The following is a 267-nucleotide window of genomic DNA, read 5'->3' as shown; positions in this document are numbered from 1 at the left end:
CCCCTCACCCTTATCCCTTCCTTGCAAATCCCACCCTGGATACCACCACGCGCTGAATCCACCCTGGAACTCACGCTTTTCATGTCGAAATGGTGGATGTTGTGGAGATACGAAGGCAGCTCGGCGAGGAGGCTGAAAGATCCCCAGTTGTTTCCGAAATGGGCGAGGAGGATGGACCAGACCGGAAGTGACGTCAGCAGAGCGCGCCAGGGGATTGGTATCGTCTGCGGTGACATGGGAATTATTATGATTTTAAGGATTTTTTTT

General features: G+C 52.4%; 1 protein-coding gene across 1 annotated transcript in view; it reads right to left on the bottom strand.

Annotated features, from left to right (window-relative positions):
* Positions 1–267, bottom strand: part of LOC119594879 (putative inorganic phosphate cotransporter) — a 10,569-nt gene that overhangs the window by 3,772 nt on the left and 6,530 nt on the right. The window contains exon 6 of the mRNA XM_037943955.1: positions 75–224. Within this exon, the coding sequence (XP_037799883.1) occupies positions 75–224 (150 nt within the window). The remainder of the gene's footprint in view (positions 1–74; positions 225–267) is intronic.

The sequence above is a fragment of the Penaeus monodon genome, chromosome 34, assembly GCF_015228065.2.
Source record: "Penaeus monodon isolate SGIC_2016 chromosome 34, NSTDA_Pmon_1, whole genome shotgun sequence".
Lineage (NCBI taxonomy): Eukaryota > Metazoa > Arthropoda > Malacostraca > Decapoda > Penaeidae > Penaeus > Penaeus monodon.
The sequence above is the reverse complement of the archived record's forward strand: the minus strand, read 5'-3'. Positions and strand labels throughout refer to the sequence as shown.